General features: G+C 36.6%; 1 protein-coding gene across 5 annotated transcripts in view; it reads left to right on the forward strand.

Annotated features, from left to right (window-relative positions):
- The window catches only part of nAChRalpha1 (nicotinic acetylcholine receptor alpha1), a 229,371-nt gene that overhangs the window by 176,222 nt on the left and 34,418 nt on the right, over positions 1-18,731 (forward strand). For all 5 annotated transcript variants that reach the window (XM_087340968.1, XM_022079222.2, XM_022079229.2 and 2 more), the window contains one exon: positions 4,431-4,631. In XM_087340968.1, the coding sequence (XP_087197094.1) occupies positions 4,449-4,631 (183 nt within the window). In that variant the 5' untranslated portion in view covers positions 4,431-4,448. The remainder of the gene's footprint in view (positions 1-4,430; positions 4,632-18,731) is intronic.

Consider the following 18,731-nt stretch of genomic DNA (forward strand, 5'->3'; position numbering starts at 1 on the left):
CTGGCAGCGACAGATTTGACGTGAAGGGTTGAAAGAAGGCTTTCCATGAGGTCTGATCATCGCAAACGACAGAGGAACTTACATGAAAGCTACTACCAACCACGATTATACTCTGATATATAACATTTTACAATTCGTGAGATATTTCCGTGTACCTTTGTGGAACTGAAGCCTGCATATTCGCACACACGTTAAATGTCACTGGTAAATACCAAGAAGTAATGGTAAGTCGCAGAGAAGTAATATTCTTTCAAATCCTGGAGAGATTTCCATGTATGTACTTAGAAGTCTGAATGGCGTTTCTGTGCAGAAAACCAACATTAGCATTTTAACACTCTAGTAAGTTCATATTTTAGGAGAGACTATTTCTGTGTTTCTTCTTCATTTTGAATTTAATAAATAATAAATGTGAAATACAAAACTATAAATTGAAAAAAATGTTTTTTTTTCTTCCTTCAAGATACTGTTTTTGGATAAATAAGGGCGTTGTTGAAGATAAAATATCTGGTAGAGAGAGTTTTGGTAGATAATGTGAATTTACATCGGTGACTCACGTCGAATGTAAAATGACACTGATTCAAGATTCGTGCTCATCACAATTTCTTTAACACCTTAGTTAAAATAAGATTTAGAAAATAAATGTAGTTTCCTTAACCTGTGTGTGTGGCAGAGAATGACAATGTATAACACGTAGGCGTAAATTTGAGGATAATGTTAAAATGCATCTTCATGAATTTAAATGTGAAGATGCATACTAGATTAGTCTGGCCGAGAATTTTGTTCATTGGCGTCTGAGTTTAAGACGGCAATGAACACTCAATTTCTTAGAATGTCGGGTGTCTTTATTAACTCAAAGACTGACTTATTTATAGTTTGTTAGTTACTTAGTGGGACTTACTGTAGTTACTTGTGTAATTGTTTACGAAAAATAATGATAGAGCATAATAATAATAGTGTGAACATGACCGTGATAGCATGCCTTTGAATTTGAACTATTCTAGCCATGTTTGTTTACGTACAGAAGTTGACAGAAAAATTTATTGGTGTTGAAGCCAGAAACAGGATTCAAAAGATCTGCTGTTTGTCTACAAAAAAATTGTAAGCCTACGACGGCAAACAGATATATGATAACGTAAAAAATTACAGGAAAATAGGAAAACATTTGTAACGAAATTTCAACATATATCAGACATAAAAATGAGACATGTGTTTTGTGGCAGATCCCTTTGGAGAAGCTGTTTGCTGGTGGTGGCCATTAATCTTCATTTCTGTCAAATAATCAGACCGAATATTGTTCTGGATGGCAAAAAACCATAACACGTTTGTCTCTGACGAGACAGCTTCTTTCGACATTTTGTCTAATTATAAATGCGGTTTTATATTAATTAATTAAAACGGCGGGCATTTATAAATAGTAACATAAATGTGTATAAAATATGGATGTCAACGTTCTTGTGTTCAATCGAGGCTATTTGTTCTGCTCTTTCTGTTTCGGGTGTAAAATAGAAGATAAACTGATGAGCGTCATATGTAGCAACGGCTGTGAAGAAAAACTCGTACTCCATTCGTATAGGAAAATCCTTAAATACCGTGCCCATTTACGGGATCGAAATTTAGATGGAAGGGTGGTAATGAAATTGCTTACTGTTAACAGCTTGTTGGGTTGTGAAATAGCTCGTCGTAGGGGTCTCTGGCGGGACTTTTGAAAGTTATTATAGACTAATCGGATTCTTTAATACTGGGTACCTATTAACTCCTCAAATAATTTTATGTGCGCTGTGTAAGTCGTTGTGTTAAAATTAAAATTGCGCCTGATACTTAAATAAGTCCCACTCCATGATTGCGTTCTGGAAAGAGAAGTTTATTTCCGGGATTTTTTAACCACTTTACTAGATTAAGGTGCAGTGTTTTACACCCCGGCCGCTTTACCCCCTGAAAAAAGAACCCCGCAACATATTTGACAGCATTCTGATTGGGCCCCAGAACCGGCCTGCATGCAGTGGCAAAGAGAAAAATACTGCTTTACTGGGAATCAAATCCCCATGCGGAAATTAAGTTCTGACGATCAGAGATCAAATCTTATTTGGAGGTGCCGCAGAGGAAAATTATAGCGGCATTGAAAGATAGAAATAGCCAGTAAATACAAAAATGTCCAATGAGAATATGTGTTCAGGGCGAGTCGAATTAACATCAATAAACTGTCTAAACTGCTCGTAAAAGAGATTAATAGCATGACCAGTTTTGTTAGATACAGGGGACTGTGTCCGCAGCAGAGACGCTGTGATCACGGATGTCTGGATTGGAAGAACGAGAGCTAATGATTGATAGTCGGAAGAGTTTCTTCCCCTGACACGGCCACAATACCAACAACAATCAATCACCGCTATAAAAGCAACACTAAATAGCACTAAATCAGCTTATAAACCACTGCCGCGTTTATCTTCACTCATGATCCTCGTGCGCAATGATCTTATCGCTGAATGCGACTGACATTTTTCGTAGACTCTCTTAGTCTTGCCGTAGGGGTGGTTCATCCTGCGGCTTTGGTAACACCGAGTGTCGTGACATACCTCCAGCATGCGTTGGCTTGTACAGCCATCAGCGTCTTCTTAATATTTAACTTGAATTACTTGGATTTCAAGCTTATAAAGCCTGTTTCATGAACTCTTATCCAAGAAATGGTCGCTCCAATATTGTAGATTACAACACGTTTTTCGCTGTATTTTGAACTTGCAGTCTTCCGCTTTCATTTGTTTTCCTTTATTGGTGTAATCTGTAATTCCTGGGAGTAGTCTTAAAATTTCATTGGCGCTGTTTCCAGTTGTTTGTCTCTCTTATTTTGTAAAAGGTGTCCAAACGCTGGTTTGCCAGCGTGGTGGAATGTTGCGTTGATAATTGTTTTTAATTTGTAGTTTTCAGCGGGCGTCGCGACGCTCGTTGTCGGTTCATATCGTGTGGCTTCCCAAGGGTCATCTGTGCTTGGTGTGTAACATTCTTTCTGCGTCGTGACGCTCGGTGTCGGTTTGCCAGCATTATGTCGTATGGAATCCTAAGGCTCCTCGCGGCTTTATTTCGATCGTTGAAGTGGTGTAGCGACGTTTGGCATCGCGAAGCCGGCGTCGGCTTGACAGCGTCTTGTCTTGTGTCGTTTCTAGTCTCATGTACGCAATCGAGTCGGCGTCACGACGCTCTTCGGTTTTACAGCATCGTCTCATATGGCGTCCCTTATTTTATTTGCATTTTTGTGGAACCTGCAGTCGGTTTTCCGACGATAGGCGTCTCGACTGTCGGCGTCGTTTTGACTGGGTATTATCTTTGGCATTAAGACAGTAAGAATTCTTGAAATGTAAACATTCATTGTTGTTTGGCTTGCCACACACTTATGGAGTGCGTAAAGTGATAGGATATCGGGTGGTCTAGGGTTATCTGTCCTCTGACACGTTTCCGCTCAAAAGTAATGAATTTGTTTTAATGTATATTTGATACTGAGTTCTGCAACAAAGGTTATTGGGCGAATTTCATCGTTGTAGTACAAACCTTACTTTGCATCTTCGCATTCCTCTTTTGGATATTATAAGCCTTCAATTCTTCCAAGATTTAATTTATAATACCCGTGATATTCTTACCAAAGGAAGTATTTGAAGGCAAGTATTTTGTTTTTCTGACGTCCGGGTGAATGTTTTGTGTCATATCTGACTTCTGTCCGACTGGTAAAGACGAATGAATCCTGATCTAAGACGTCGGTGCCTGTGCACCTGAATTGCAGTTAAAGAGATGCGGGCTTATTTATTTTCTGAATTTATTTCCCTACATTTTGTACAAATTTCTTGTCATATTTCAGTCACTACAAAGTTCGTATGTACATTAATTAACTACACCGTAACTCATAATTTAACCAAGATCCGTTTTCAAAATATCAACCCATATGTTGTCTGTCATTTGAACTTCCATTACTACCAATTTACCTGGAAAGTATATCAGTAATGTGCAGTCAACTTTAAGGTTAATATCGACGTATTGGATCTGATAATTAGGGTAATTTTAGACCAGTGAGATAGAATGTAACCTGGCAAACAGATCATGTTCCTGAAATGTGATGTATTGACTATGTCCATTCGTACACCCATCTACAGTTATAAGTAATTACAACAAGTCTAATTACTTCTAAGTAGTCTTTTATTTTGTGAGATTTGAGGTTTTCTGAAGATGGCGAGATCGCCCTGATGATGGATACAGCAAGTACCGCTGAAAGGTCTGTACACTTCTACCAGACTACACGGCGCAACAATCCAGAAGACAGCCATCTTCAGTCTTTTGTTTTCTTCGCCTGCTCCATCGTTAAGGGTGTGTAAGATGTCTCGTAGGAAGCTGAAGAGATGCTTAGGCCCAGGTTTAGCCGACTTACGTTTCGTTCTCTCGTTCCGTTTCAGGGGTGGACCAGGCCTAAGATGGAGAGCGTGTTGCTGGCGCTCCTTCTGTCGGTGATCGGGGGAACCGTGGCCAACCTTGAAGCGAAACGGCTATACGACGACCTGCTGAGCAACTACAATCGGCTCATCCGACCCGTGGGCAACAACTCTGACCGCCTCACCGTCAAAATGGGGCTTCGTCTATCACAGCTCATTGACGTGGTGAGTTCATAACTTGACTGTTCTCACACTTCGTCTTCAGACTTGTTCATATTTTTGTTATTTACCATTTGGTTCAATTATCACTCATTTGCTAATTTATAATAGTTTAGAATATGCCTATAATATAAAGATGTCATAAAATTTATGAAAATGTGATGTATATTTTGGGGGAATAAGAAAGCAACACACTGACAATGGAATCAGAAAGATCCTCTGAAAAGCTGGCTGGTTTCTATCACACTACACGGTGGGACATCACTTAGACTGCCGTTTTTAATCTCGTCGTCCTGTGATCATAAAATCTGATGACATCTAATTATTATTCGATTTTGTAGTGTAGGAACAGTAACCCATTGGCATTAATTGCCGTACAATTGCAATCGACAAGTATCCGTGACCCTCAACACACAGACGTAATGCCGGTGTGAACCCAGAGTGAGATCTCAACACCGAAACAAGGTCAGAGATCGACTTGCTGACCTAAAAACGTGAGGTCATGCGCATGCTCAGATGAATGGTTATGCAGTCCATGGGTTTCCCGCAGTTGTGATGAGTCTCCACTCCATTTAAAGCTTGTACTGTACAGTCTATTACAAAATTTATATTCAGATTAAAAAAAAACTTTCAGCGTCATGTAAAGTCGGTCGATTTTTCTGAAAATATTTCTTCCGTCATGAAAGATACATCATACTCTCTAGGCGTGTTCTTTACTAGATATTAAGATATTGTAGATGCGTCATATTGTGATTTATTTAAATAGTATTAAAAATATATTAAAATAGGCCGTCAATCACAATATAAGATAATTAAAAGATTAAAATATCATTTTACGTTCCTTATCGAGTACTCGATTTACATGTGGAACATTTACGACATGTTTCGGCTATATATAGCCGTCATCAGGTGTTATGTTATAAACTTTTAACTGAATTACTGATTTTTACTAATTTTAATGATTTTTAGTTTTCATTTTTCTTATCATGTTCTTGTCCTTCATATTGTATCTTCATCTGTTGTTGTATCACAAGTCACTAATATGATTGTATTTCGTAGTGATGCCAATGTTGTGTATATGGACTGTGAAGTAAAGGTTTCAATACTATTAATGAAAATTGAATATTTACTTCACAATCCATATACACAACATTGGCATCACTACGAAATACAATCATATTAGTGACTTGTGATACAACAACAGATGAAGATACAATATGAAGGACAAGAACATGATAAGAAAAATGAAAACTAAAAATCATTAAAATTAGTAAAAATCAGTAATTCAGTTAAAAAGTTTATAACATAACACCTGATGACGGCTATATATAGCCGAAACATGTCGTAAGTGTTCTTTACTATAAAATGTGTAAATAAACATGGCATTTTGCGTGAGAATGATTACTACTTATTTCCCCCCAATTCTTTTAGGAATCATCTGTTACAATGTGTTTCACCCGCCAGAAATATTCAAGCCGTATTAGCATGTAAGAACAGAAAAATATTTATTTATTCATCTCTTTAATGACGCTGTCAGCAGCTTAGAATATACAGCATCGGGCGATAAGATTGTCAGTTAAGTCTGAATTCGCACTGTCCCAGAAATTGCGGAATTTGACAAAGGGACTGAGGAACATTAGTAGGAGAGAGTTTTGTTCTCAGGAGCTTCTGAAAATGAATCAGAAGCACAATGGTCGGGACGAAACCGCACTTCCACGTCCATTAGAATTAGCCGACAAGGGGATCAGAGCTCGGCTTCCATTTGTTATATTTTGTTATTAAGCACGCTAATAAATACACTGAACCGAATCATTATTACCCTGTTTATAATTCACACCACAGTGTACATATTTATGTATGTTAACTATTTCCCAACGAAAGCAGCAGTAATGTTGACAATTTTTAATTTTTTAGTTATAGAACTCGGCAAACAAATGTGACATCGTAATCTCCGTACAGTATTTTATAGGAAAGCGTAACGAAAGGAGCAGATTGATGGAAACTAACGTGTCCCAGTTTTGTTCAGTTGATAGACCTACTATACATTTCTCAGGACATATGCAGGAATTTTACTAAGCTTAGAAATTAGTGGCATGCTATAGCGAAGCAATTGAGGTGATAATTAAGACTGTATGACTCTTGTAAAGCAAGTTATTAGTTTCACAATATAAATGTGTGTTGATGAGAAGTGATACGTGGAACATAAATGCAGTGTTATGGATAGGCTACAGGTGTGCGTACTGTATGTAAATTGGAGACAAAGAGAGCGCATTTTGAGCTAATTCGTCTGTTCATCAGTAAAACCAAGCATATTAAATTCATGATTAAACATGAGCCAATTAATCGTAGCCTTTCTATGTAATAATTCTGGTAGTGAAACAGTCTGGGGAGTAAGCAGTTCACAAACAAAACAGAACTCTTATTGCACTGATTCATAGCAGAAAAAGCTGATATTAGTTTTCTTTGACATAACCTACACGTGAGACAAGAATTTAGCAAAACACTGCTGTCTTAGTTGAGAGTAGACGTTGATATGATGTTTTTCGATTACTTTTATATGAAACCATAAGGATAAAACCATGTATTCTGGGTATCAGAAGGAGTGACGCATCTACCACCAGGTTCATTGGCCATTTTATTTCTACAGCTAACTCCTAATATGTAAAAGCAAAATTGTTTAATACGTCCTAAAAGAAAGATACTTCATGAAAATGTTATATGCTCTGAACTGAAGGCACAGTTTCAATTATTTTTGAAATGATGGAAATCACGGAAAAATTGGTTCTTATTACCTTAGTTTTGATGAAAGCTCGAACTGACTACGAAACAAAGTCCTCCAAAGTTCCTATATTCGTCTGGAACTACGTTAGAGATCGTTGTATTCAATCAGCTCCAACTCCTATGCACGGTTGGGTTTCTATTCTGTTCAAAGCAAAATAAAATTTCTGTTGGCTTGGTACTTTAGATTTTGTAGTGACATGCTGTTGCCTTTTGTTTGTTTTCTCGTACCAAAATGTCAGTCATTCAGTTCCTCGAGTAAGCTCAGCCCGGTTTACTCATCGCCCTGATCCTGTAGGCAGCAAGCACTTCTGAAACGTCGGTAAACTTATAGCAGACCACACGGAGTAACAACGCGGACGACAGCCATCTTTATCAATTTCAATGGCCGTCTCAGAACTCTTGTTGGGCAGTATTTATACAGTAATTTATTTGATTAATGATTAGAAAGGAGAGACAAACACTTGGATTAGGTTTGAAATGTTGTTATTTTAACGGATATTGGAACATCGATATATTTCGGTTTTGGTCCTAGTGGAGCTAAAGAAGTGTATGATCATGAAAGTTTCGTTTTCTTTTCTGGAATGTAATTCTTCGGAGGAATAAAACTCTAAAAAGGGATATGAACGACTTTGTTTCTCTCTTAAATATTACTTATGGTGAAGCCGAAAAGCTACAGTCTGACGTCAGTGCCCTTGGGTCACGTCAGCGTCATGACAGAGGGTTTTCAATCCAGCCATTTGTATTCTCTAAAAAGAAATACGTTGTATCCATTGAGTAGAAGGAAGGGTTGCTAATAAATGTAGGTTAAATTCAAATCGAAATTTCGAGAATTGAAATCCTGGATTATGTTAGAAAAACTTATTCATTAATCAAATATTTACTGCCTCTAAAATAAATTTCTTCAATTGATAAATAGTGTAGTAATTAAGTATTAATGTAAAATAAGCATGTGCGGTTTCTTTTCACCGTGTTTAATTCTCGTCCAAGGAGTCCTACTGAATGTCCATAGATCAAGCCAACGAAAATTTGGAACCCGCTGTGCTCAGACACTTGAAGAACGGGTCGTTCCCAGTATCCAATTATCCAGTGTTTAATTAGGATATTAGAAATAAGATATAATTGCATTTATGGAATGGCAACTGAACTCTAAGGCTTGTCCTTTAAAACTGAACACATTTCGTCGCCTCGTAAGACCCGATAAAGCTATGGCATAAATAATGTAAATCGCTTTGTGTAAGGGAGAGGTTTCCATCTGGAGATGATAAAATCCCTAAAAATTTTCCGAAAAGCTTCCACCACTTTAACACTATGGGATTGTGGTATGAATGAGGCAAAACACGAGACAGGCGTGTTACCCCAACTCGGCTGCGTCACAACCACACTTGAGGGTTGGGAAGGGATTTACGAGGTATGCAAATGCATAGTCTATTGTATAGCCGACCATCCTGAAATACGTATAATGTACAGGATCTCTTATAATCAGGACTTGCGTTGTCCTGTACCATTATTTATATTTAAAATTAAATTTGCATAATCTTGCATGTCTTGTTACATATTTTCAGCTAAGAATATAAAAACGTGCACTTCTACTACCGATTAGCGTGTTTATTTCTCTGCCATACTTTTGCCAGTTTTAACTTGAATATTGTTTAATTATTATTAATACGACTTTAACAATTTAATTAAGATTATACCTGGTTAGTATCGACAGTGTTCATATGTTATCGAGTTTCAGTTTTTCTATTGTTTTATTTGGTAGAAAATCGATACGTGGCGAACGTCGGTGTGGTATGGAAACATTTTTAATAATTAAAACTGTCATACAAAAGAATAGAATTTGAAATAATGTGTACCTGAAGGGCAGGAATTGTTTCTGCATGTTTCGGCCGTTAGTTATAAAAGAGCGGCTTGAAACTCTTGTCAGTTTGATTTGACTGCAACTGATACAGTGGTGTAGGAGAAATAGTCTACACGGTACGGCGATATTTTTAAATAAGAAAAGTAATCATTCAAACGACAGTTCCAGTACAAGGAACAGATGAAAATTTTAAAAAAATTATTAAAAACAAGAATAACTTATTTTTATTTCTGCGATTAGATTAAAAATGCTTATGAATTTGGAAATTAATTTACTGACTTTAGCGTTAAAACAAATTTCTGGGAAACAAAAATGGGTTTATAACTTTGGAGGACAAGAAATTAATAAAATACAAAATATATACACGAATGAGTTCAAAATGTTTTTTGTTCGTTTTCCTTTTGAATAAGAGCTCCAAAAACAATATTCTAGGCCCAGTTCACGCAGAAGCGAGTCGCGTTCTATCACATAAATCGAAATGTAATTGTTCTGCAAATGGTTAATATGTTGTAATGAGACTGTATATATCGATCACTTTATATCGACCTGGAGACTGGCTGTCCTATCCTGGCCGAGGTGTCACTTTTAATCTCGTATCTGCATGAGACTTTCTCGATTTTCGGAGTAAGCATTAATTTTTAATTTATTCGTAACGCCTCGGGTTTAACCATATCTGCCGGTGATTGCCAAGAGAACTTAGTTACATTAATTTCGAACACCCTACACCTTAATTTCGACTTCGGCCTCTCCCGTCGCCCGACAAGGAATTGCAATTTCACTCCTATTCTGCTCATACAGTCATTTGCCGCGTTTAAAATTTGTTTATAAGTTATTCGACAAGGATACGCCTTTCAATACTTTAGATATTTGCCGCAATAAATATTTGACTTGTAACTGGCTGGATAATACAGTTTTTCAACTTCTTCGCGGATACATGTTTTACATTCCATTTTATTTAGACCACAGTAGTCTCAGGTTTACATTTCTTTATCTTAGATCATAGAGGTCGCAGTTTCTGTGACGCTATGTTCTGTGCAATTCATTTGTACCGTTCATTAATCAGAGTTATCTGTGACGGTTATCCGAGCAACCCAGTTGTACCCGAATTTCCACTGCATTCCGTACGTTTCTCAGATTGCTCTTTGTTCGGTGTGGAATTTTCTTCTCACGTTTTCTCCTTCTCGCGCGTCCCTAGAATTAAATGAGAATAGGAAAACCATCCTTTTCAAGGACAGTCATAGCGTAATAGCATTAAAGAACTTACTGGATCACTTTTTTTCTTGAAATTGTAATAGGTTTATTAACATTGTTTCCTAACTTAACTACTGGACTTTGTACTGAGTCTGATAAATCATATTTACATTGTCACTCCTTATTTTTATATGATCCACTTTAATATTATCCTCCCATCTTATTTATAAAACTAGTGCTCGTTGGAACCTTATGCGTGTGTTTTTCTATTAAAGAGAACTGATAACATCAACACCCCGTTGTTAACAACGGGTGATATGATAGAAGAGTTTTAGCCGATTGCATTTAGTCTAATTTCGTCAAATGTGCAGTTATATGAATATTGGATTCTTTAATCAGTGCCCTTTCTTTCACACACGCGCTATTCATGGCGTTCAATGAATTTGTCATATTTATCGCCATGTGAATTATGAGTTATTTAACGACACTGCATAAGCAGCACTGGTTACAAGTCACTTCTAAAGGGTACGTTTCTTCGAAAGAGAAAATATGACGATTAGGCCTATGTATATGAAACGGAAAGGCATTGGAGAAAACATTTCACCCTATTTTTAGGGACTGTGGACCTGTTTTTGTTTAATAGAATTAAAAGAGATAGGTCTACATCTAAATTGGTTATTCGTGACTAATGGGAAACCAAGTCTGATAAAAACCACTAGATATCTAAAGTTCAATCAAAATTACTCGACATTGAGGCTTATATTCAATTGGCGAGATAATGACCTTCTAGTTCTATTAATTGTGCGAAAATTCTTAACCGAGTGAGTGAGTGAGTGACTGTAAGCTTTTTTTTAAAATTAGTTAAAATCTGCCGTTGTCATCCGCGCTGGGAGAATCGTGTGCCAGGAGTCTGACTGGTTTGTGTGTAATGTGAAATATCCATATTTATTATTTATACAAGCCAGTAGCGTACCAGTTTCACATGTTGTTTGGTGCATTCAATTTTATGCCAAATTTGATGCTATCGATATTCGATGGTAAAGTTGAATGACTGCTGTAGGAAAATGGAATACCATTCAAAATTTTCCACCTCACCGAAGTAGCTACACGCCATTTCTTTTATAGTCCTACACGAGTTGAGGCTTTGATGTTAAAGTGTGAGTTCATAACATAAATAGGTGAATCAATATTATAAAGAACAGTCTAGAATGTACTCAGCTCTGTAGGTAATGTCTCGCTTTCAATATGGAGCAATGTTCAAGTAAATTTTGTTTTTGGGGAAAGGTGCAGTTTATGTATGCACGGGCATTAAACATAAAAAGGATTCACATAGGTTACATACTGCTGTTTCATCTCTACATCATGAATAATGAACTATACATAAAAAATAGTTAATTTCTCTAAATAATGTGTCCTTATGTCATATAAAACCTCCTATTTCACTTCTGTACATTTTCCAACGAAAATATTGTAATATTAAGATTAGTAGCCTACTGATAAATAAAATAAATAAAAATAAACATTAAAATAAAATAAAATTTCATAGACTTATTTTTAAGTCGAATTAATACATGTAATGATGTGCCTATAATGATTTATTTGTTCGTAGGCTTTTAACAAAATTTTATCAAGTGCACTGATCAAATCAGGCATGACGATGATTGTGCATGGCGAATTTTTGGCAGTCATAAACATGATATAGCGACAGAGACTGAGTAAAACCACCCAACCTAAGTGTAAACAGTGTTGTACGATCAGAGTCGAGCGTAATGATACCGTGATAAAATTCAGCTAAGTTAGCGTCGTCTTAAACATGCAATATCTGCCGTGGGCTAACTACAAGAGTTGCTCAGCTTTACAGACGTAACGGTTACTCTGCAACTTACTTCGAGGACAGGACAGAAATTTGCGTACTTGCTCTCTGTTATGAAGCGAGTAGAATTTCTGACGTTCAGAACTCGTGTATTACTAGCCGTCTTGTAGTTTCTTATTTATTACAGAAAAGGGCTAAGAAGATTTGAGCTTTTGCCAATAAATGACGTGACTGCAAATAAATATCCCTACTGACGTCTTCTTGTAATATCCTACGTCATTCTAAATAACGACCTTTTATTGATAATTGAATCTTTCTCGTTATTTCCCGATACTTTTCCAAGTAGCTGTTGAATGGAGCATGAAATCTCATTCCTTCCTGAAGCAATTCCTTTATCTTTTGGCAGCATCGTAAACACATTTTAAAAAGGCTTAAGTTTCTCTCTGGTCTTAATATGTTATCGCATTAATCAAATATAAATTAGTATTAATTTTGAAGAGGATATAAACAGTATTATTTATTGATATGTTATAATTTTCTCGATTTGTACAGGCTTTAATTTGTTTTAGAGCAATAACTGAGTTAAGTACCTTACTCTAATATATCGTTGATTCATCTTAGAGAGCCCTGTGTTCAATTCCAGCTGACATCCTTTTGAACTCATTTTATAATTCGGAGATTGATCTTATCTTCATCATGTCTGCCTCTCTCTATTCACTTGTGATATCATACCGGGTTTGAATCTCCGTAGAAGACTGTTTGATATATCTTATGGTTTCCTGTAGAACAATTCTGGGGTAATGATTGAAACGTAGGCCACTTAATTTGAAGTACACTTATCATTCATATCTACAAAGTCTATTTAGTTGATAAATACTCTGAGAAAATTAAGCATATAACAGTCGCAGTTACTCGCAAATTTCATGTAGAAAACCTCATGTGGAGGCAGCCCGACAGTGGCTTTAAGTTGTCTTAGATTCTTGAACATTTATTTATAATTTCTTGGTACTTACGTTATTTGTCCTATTTAGTTGGGCATTGTCTATCATCTGAATTGTATTTGATATAAATGACGTTTCGGGAGTTAACTTTATTCCCGTCTTCCGGTGACTGATTGACATTGTACATACCACCACATTTTTATTTTTTCTTATTCTTAGTATCTGTTGGTGTTTAGGATACAATTCACGACCATTTGAATGGTAGGCTATTACGCTGAAGTCTGTCACTAGAATGACACCCGGTAATATGAATCCAGTAACAGGGGCCCACATAATATTGATGCATTACTTTTTCTAAGCCACCTTGCACTTGAAGGCAAAAAAATATAAAGATAAAGATGCCTGTCTACTGGGCTGTTGCGCCGACGTTTTTGAGGTTCTTAATTCTTCCTTTAATTACGTAACAGTATTGGACGAAGAATATAATCTTTAAAGTTCATTTCTTTTATATACTTAAGGCGTTCACATCATTAGTGATTTTTTATCATAATTTAAAAACAAAGCTGATACCGATAACTTCAGAAGAGCTACACCGAAAGAAAATTTGTAAGTTTACGGGCTGTCATAACAATGTCTCTGTGCTGTGGATTAAGTGTTTACAGCTTATAAAGTTTATGTTTTCCTAATCTCCTTACTTTATTCCAAAAATCCCTACTAAAGGTACAATGTGTTTGCCGTGTATTTGCGTTGACTGACATTGTAAGTATTCTTGGGCCATATAACGCCTATTACGTATTTTATATTTTTACATATATCGTATCATTTTTAAGACTTACATCTGGATATTGTTTCCGAAGAAGTAACACCCATTCTTTGTCATACTGCATCTCTTTCTTGCCGTACTTTTTATCACCACTTCTGGAAACTGTAATACCCAGTGAAATTTTACTGTCCTGATTACAGCCTATTCTGCCATCATCAGTGTACATTCCTCTATTATTATTCCTTACACTTTTACACCTTTGAACGTAATTACAATAGACAAATTTAATCCCGTCGCACAGTGTTAAGTGTATGTAAGTTTAATTTATATTTTGCAGCGTTACAAATTTCCTTTTCCTGAAACATGTACTTGTATTTATCGAACTTTTAATTCTACAGAACCTAGTGGTAAAAGCTTGTCTCACCTGCTTCATAACCTTTGTGTTCTACATTTATGCAGTTAAATAATCTTCGTTAAATAAGGCATGAATAAATCAATTAAGAATAACTTAGCTGCATGGCGTCTGTTCATTAGTTTCGCCTTCCAAGACTCAACACTGATATATGTCGGATTATGTTAACTGAACGAACTATGACCTATCAACAGTGTCCATCACAACGACTCACTGGAAACACCTCATTAATCGTGTGACAGAGTTTGAACTTAGCACCTTGTAATTTATGTGACACTGTAATTAATAACACATTGTTGTCTGAATATCTCATTTAATATTGTTATCTCTTGTTTTCATACGTGATTAAGAGAGATGAACTACATTGTGTAGCCGCCATGTTTGTATGGCAGAGACGTTAATCTGTACTGACGAGGTCGGATGAAAGATAACTTACTGAAGTATTACGTAATCAGCAAGGGACACAAATGCTTGGTCTGAAATTACATCTCGCACGAACAAAATAGCACCTGTAATTTTTTTTCCCTGGATTAACGTGTAATTCATGGCTACTAATGTTGGTTGCCCGGTGTGGACCAGTAGATATACACTGACGTGTTGGAGGAACGCACATTCTCCATCTTCAGGGTTTCGGGTATATAGTGCATGTTCTTTCAATAGGCTGAGACACCAAATTTCACACTCATATAAAATATCAACCAAAATTTCCGTTTTATACATGAGACGAAATGTAAGGGCGCTATGGTGGTTTTTTCAACAGTATCGGTTATAAAGCACGAATGGTAGAAAGAAAACACAAAATTATGTATTTTAAAATGTATAAATCTGCAATTTTTGTCCTATATGTATTTATTATCCCATTATTTAAGCAGATATATTAAGGAAATCCACTGATATCGTCCACAAGGATAACCGGTTTCCGGGCAGAGATTCGAACGTGGGTTTTTCCAAATAAAATTCCCGAGTACTGACCGCTCAATTATGACGTTTTCTGAAATCTTCAAGTTCGATTTTCCTAATGCAAATTGACTAGTTTAAATATTTTCAGAACGCAACCCTGTAATTAATATGTATTCGAAGAAGCATATTATCTTCTTGGTAACTAGGTTAATAAATAGTAATGCATTTCTAATTAATTCCAACTTTTAATATGAAACCGTTGATAGTCGTTTATGCTTTGTAATCCAGCTGCTACTTATATTTGTACTCGTACGCTCTTGAAACAGTGTCACTGTAAAATGAATGGTTTTCAAGCGTTTCGCGTCTTGTTAAAATGACTACATACAGAAGTTGACTTAATTAGAGACAAACAATGTGAGTTGGTGGAATTGTTATGTTAATAATAGATAAACACTCGCCTTGTGACAATGTTCTTATTTAACTGTTCTGTTCTCCAAATTACTGCGTTCATAATAATAATAATAATAATACACCGCTTACTTAAGATTACAAAGAAATGTAAACAATTAAAGTTTCGTTTTGACGCATTCATTGTCTTCAGCGATATTTTTTTAACATTCCCCGTCTTTATGTTATCAGAGTAACAAACCGAGTTTCACCCTCATACAAGATAACCAGAATTTACTTTTTAATAGACTTTAGTCTTCAGGTTTCCAAAATGCTGGTAGAAACGCATTCTGAACTGAGCTGTAGCAAACGTTTTCAGTATTCGTTCTGCTCAAAACTTCACTAAAATCCCTTATAGATACCGTAAAACTGAACTCCCTTTTTCAATACGTTGTGTAATTTTATAACAAACGACGATAGACAGTGTCCAAAAACCCAGCATTATAAGTTGTATTATTGTCAGAACCCTTCACAATACATGGATGTTAGTATTTGCTGTATGTAGCTACTGCTTTTTGCCATAAACTGTACACTGAAATGTATCGATGCAGAGCGTTTGGTCGAAACTAGTAACATGTTACTTTAAATATGTGTTGAAGAAACGGCTTTTAGTTGGTTGACCTGGTTCAGTACAAACGTCATGACGATGCTACTAGGAGGAATAGGAAATATGTCTAATTCTGGTAAAACGTTACTTCATCCTGTGCAGATTTCTGTTGCTTAACGATTTGTTCAGGAATTTCACTGAAGAGTGGCTCTCACTAACTTTTTGGGGTTATTAGTTTTTACTGTAATTACTCGTGTGTTCTTCTCTCCTTTACGGTTAGTTGCAGAGATTTGGTCCCAAACCCTGATTTTAATACTAACACGTCAAATACTAGACCAACGGTCCGGCCCCTGAGTGGCTGATATTATAATTATACTTACGCCACACACTAGTAAATTACCCGTCAAGAATGACGGGATAATCTAACTTAGTGAAGTCACATAGTCAATTACCCCACACGACCTGTAATTCCTTAACGGAATTTCCATGACAGCGGTTATAACACACGCAGTTATAAATATTACGTCTTAAATCCCAAAATGATAATGATAGAGGAGTCATACGGAAATTATCGCTACGGTTAGTAAGCCTGTAACTTGTTCTGAAGAGTACTGGCCTCGTTATTTTAATAATGATCCAGTTTTATTCTTTGCGGATGACATCTTTTATCCGATTGTATTCGATGGAGTTTTCTTTTAATTAATGTCCTGCATATATATTCTGTGATTCGAGAGTAAAGTTGTCTTCCAGTCTATATTTTACATATCCTTCCTCAGTCACAGGGAATTCTGTGTATTGTTAATTTCACTGCATAACTTTATTAGAGTCAGGATAGCACAGCTTATTACGCCAGTAAAATGGATGAAAGACGAATATTACTGTTTCAACCTCAGTGGGACGCCGTCTTCTAGGCTGGACTGTAGCGCCGTGTAGTACTGTAGTGGTTCAGAGGTCCTTGCAGCCCCCGTCATCAGGACGACGATCAGCGTGAGAACCTCAAATCTCACAAAATTTCATCTGATGGTTTGTGTTGCTGTTCGTGGGATTTGAAGAACTGGGCTTTTATATTTCGTCGGCTTACATGTTATAAGTTTATAGTTAGGAGAACATTTTAAGCAGTGGGATGAGTGACGTACAACTTCAGTAAATGCTCCATTTAACACAATGTAACTTGGCTTTTGAAAGTTGTTTTCTAAACTTCCAGCTATAATAAAAATCTTTTCGTTTCCCAAATATACTTTCTTCCTCTCTGGTCGCTGTGCCAGACGACTGCAAATGCATTATCCGCGTTCATTGTTAATGCACAAAAGGATCATTTTGGCACTTATTAGTCTTACCACTGAGCAACGTCACAACAGTAAATATGGGACAGACAATGTGTGTGAGAAGTTATATGTAGCAAGTAAGAATATTTTTGTTTGTTTCTTAAATTCACTAGTATCGCCTATGCTATACTTAAGTTCGCTTCTATTAGATGGTAAACTTTTGATCCGATTTAACACAATTAAGTCTTCTCAGGAAATCAGCTTTGTGAGTATGTAATTAGTTCACAAAGTTTAGGATAATTTATGCTCTCTAATCACATGATTCCCCCATGAGGGAAGCTAAGACTGTTCCTGTAACGTTTTAAATCAATTCCATATCCACACGCCTGATGTGAACACGGTTATCAGAAGCAATATGCAATGTAATTATTTGAGTTTAGTTTATTTAAAGAACCCGGCAAAAAACGGGTACTTCAGCCTGTGTTGAATATGGTAGGACGCCCGCCACAAATCAAAAATAAATTAACAAACTCTGCTGTCACTCCGCTCCAGATATCTTATCCTCTTGATACTTCATTAGTTAACTTACATGAAATATGCAGTCCAAAGCAGCTTCATTTTCATGCAGTTGTCTCATAAATAAGAAGAGACCAGCTGAGATACTGCTTGGATTTCTTCCTGAGTTGCATCCACACCACAGGCCGGATTTATATTTTTCTCTGCGGTATTGGTCGAAATGAAGTCGCTCTACGGAATGAAGTTCACGAATGCTGAACACGTAATTAAATCATTTACCCGATAAAACAGAATCGACATCGAGAAGAAGTTTGACTTATTGACTTATATACAAGGTGCGATCGGAAAGTTTCAAGACTGTGTCAATAGAGGGCGAACCGGATGTAGTACGAGCTTCTGCCGCTAGGGGGTGCGGCCTACATTCATAGTGAATCAGTGTGCCAGCCGGCATCATCGAATTAGCATTTGTTTCTTAGTTACGGGCGTTTTGGTAGTGCATTACACCGACCCTCCTGCGATTTCGGAATGGCGGATTTTTATGAACAAATCAAATTTTGCCAAAGACTCGCCAAAACGGCTACGGAAACCTATGAAATGCTAAAGCAAGCATTTGGGGAGTCCGCAATGGGTCGTGCACAAACTTTTGTGTGGCATTCACGTTTTAAAAATGGC

Source organism: Zootermopsis nevadensis, unplaced genomic scaffold (genome assembly GCF_977971745.1).
Source record: "Zootermopsis nevadensis isolate Lab colony 2312 unplaced genomic scaffold, Znev_1.0 Znev_ptg000061l, whole genome shotgun sequence".
NCBI lineage: Eukaryota > Metazoa > Arthropoda > Insecta > Blattodea > Termopsidae > Zootermopsis > Zootermopsis nevadensis.